Source organism: Elaeis guineensis, chromosome 12 (genome assembly GCF_000442705.2).
Source record: "Elaeis guineensis isolate ETL-2024a chromosome 12, EG11, whole genome shotgun sequence".
Classification (NCBI taxonomy): domain Eukaryota; kingdom Viridiplantae; phylum Streptophyta; class Magnoliopsida; order Arecales; family Arecaceae; genus Elaeis; species Elaeis guineensis.
This window is the reverse complement of record NC_026004.2, coordinates 2,093,991-2,095,517: the sequence shown is the minus strand read 5'-3', so window position 1 is coordinate 2,095,517 and position 1,527 is coordinate 2,093,991. Positions and strand designations below refer to the sequence as shown.

The window sequence follows — 1,527 nt, the reverse complement described above, 5'->3', positions numbered from 1 at the left end:
TTTGAATAGTCTCTACAAGATCATCTCAAAGATTCAGGCTTCTATACTGGCTAAGTTCCTTCCCTCACTAGTTGATGTGTCATAAGCAACTTTTATTAAATGAGAACTTCTTAAATGCTCATGAGATGTTGACTTATTGCGACAGAACTGGTTGCCCGAGCATCCTCTGCAAACTAGACTTTGCGAAAGTTTTCGATAGAGTCAATTGGGACTTTCTTCTCTCCTTGATGAGAGGCAATGGATTTCCCATGAAACGGGGTGTATCTGGATTCATGCTCTTCTCTCCTCGGCATCAGTGGCCCTAATTGTTAATGGTTCTCCCGATAAATGGACTAAATGTAAGCCAGGGCTTCGATAAGTTGACCCCCTTTCATCTTGGTGACCGTTGTTCTTTCCAGATTGCCCAAACAGGAAGGCTCGATGGGGCTCATTGAAGGTACGGAGGCATTCCTTATCTTAACAACATCCAAAGCCTTCACTTCGCTGATGACTCTCCTCTTTTTGCATGGGGAAAAGGGGCAGCCTTATTGCAATCATGGCACTTTCATTAGCTTTCAAAGAGGCATCAGGTCTCAAGATCAATTTCCATAAGAGTCCAGTTATTAGTATCCATGATAAGGAGGTTGATGCTTCTGACTTTGCCTTGCCCATGAATTGCAAGAGGAAGAATCTCCCATTCACATACTTTAGGCTGCTTCTACATAACAAGAAGCTCCCTAAGCTGTGCTGGCTAACTCTTATTGAGAAATTTAGCAAGAGATTAGCTTCATGGAAGGATAAATTACTTTCTGTGGGTGGCCAAACTGGCTCGATCAATGCAGTTCTCTCAGCACTTCCCTCTCATTACATGTCTATCTTCATATTACTAAAGTGGGTTTTGAACAAACTTGATCAAATGAGGAAAGCCTTCCTTTGGATGGAGAAGGAGAGTATCGGTGGCTTTTACTGCTTGTTTAGTTGGGATGCTTGAGTTCCATGATACTTGTGGTAATGAGTTGGCTTTATGGAGAAGACAACTCAATATGGCCTACTACTCAAGATGCAAATTTGATATGAGAATCAGAAAAAGACCCACCTATTTGGAAAGACATTTGTAGAGACTTGGATACCTTTTGGAATTGTGCCTCTTTCAAACTAGGTGATAGTGAGAGCATTAGATTTTAGGAAAGCAGTTGGCTAGGTCCTGTTCCTCTTGCTTCCTCCTTCCATGACCTTTTACAATAAAGCAATTAGAAGGAACTCTCCCGTAACCTCATTTTGGAGCCACAATAGGCTGCATTGGTTGGTTGAAGTGTTTAGTCCCTTTTCCTCCTCTAAAGATCATCAGATGAATCAGCTCATGAACCTGCCATCCAGAGATATGGATACTCCCATTTGGGGGCCTAGAATTGGTCTTTCCAGTGTTGCTTTTTATTGTAAGTTCATCAATACAGGAGGTTTTTTTAGAACTTCTACAATCTTATCTGAAAATCTCAAGTGCCAGAAAAAGTCAAATTCTTCGTGAGGATGGCTCTTTAAAAATGAGTT

The 1,527-nt window shown here is 41.4% G+C and overlaps 1 protein-coding gene across 1 annotated transcript; it reads left to right on the top strand.

Annotated features, from left to right (window-relative positions):
• Positions 1-505: 505 nt before the first annotated feature.
• LOC140852918 (uncharacterized) lies at positions 506-970 on the top strand. Its single transcript, XM_073246834.1, has one exon. It carries the CDS (start codon positions 506-508, stop codon positions 968-970), a length of 465 nt encoding a protein of 154 aa, XP_073102935.1.
• The last annotated feature ends 557 nt before the right edge of the window (positions 971-1,527 follow it).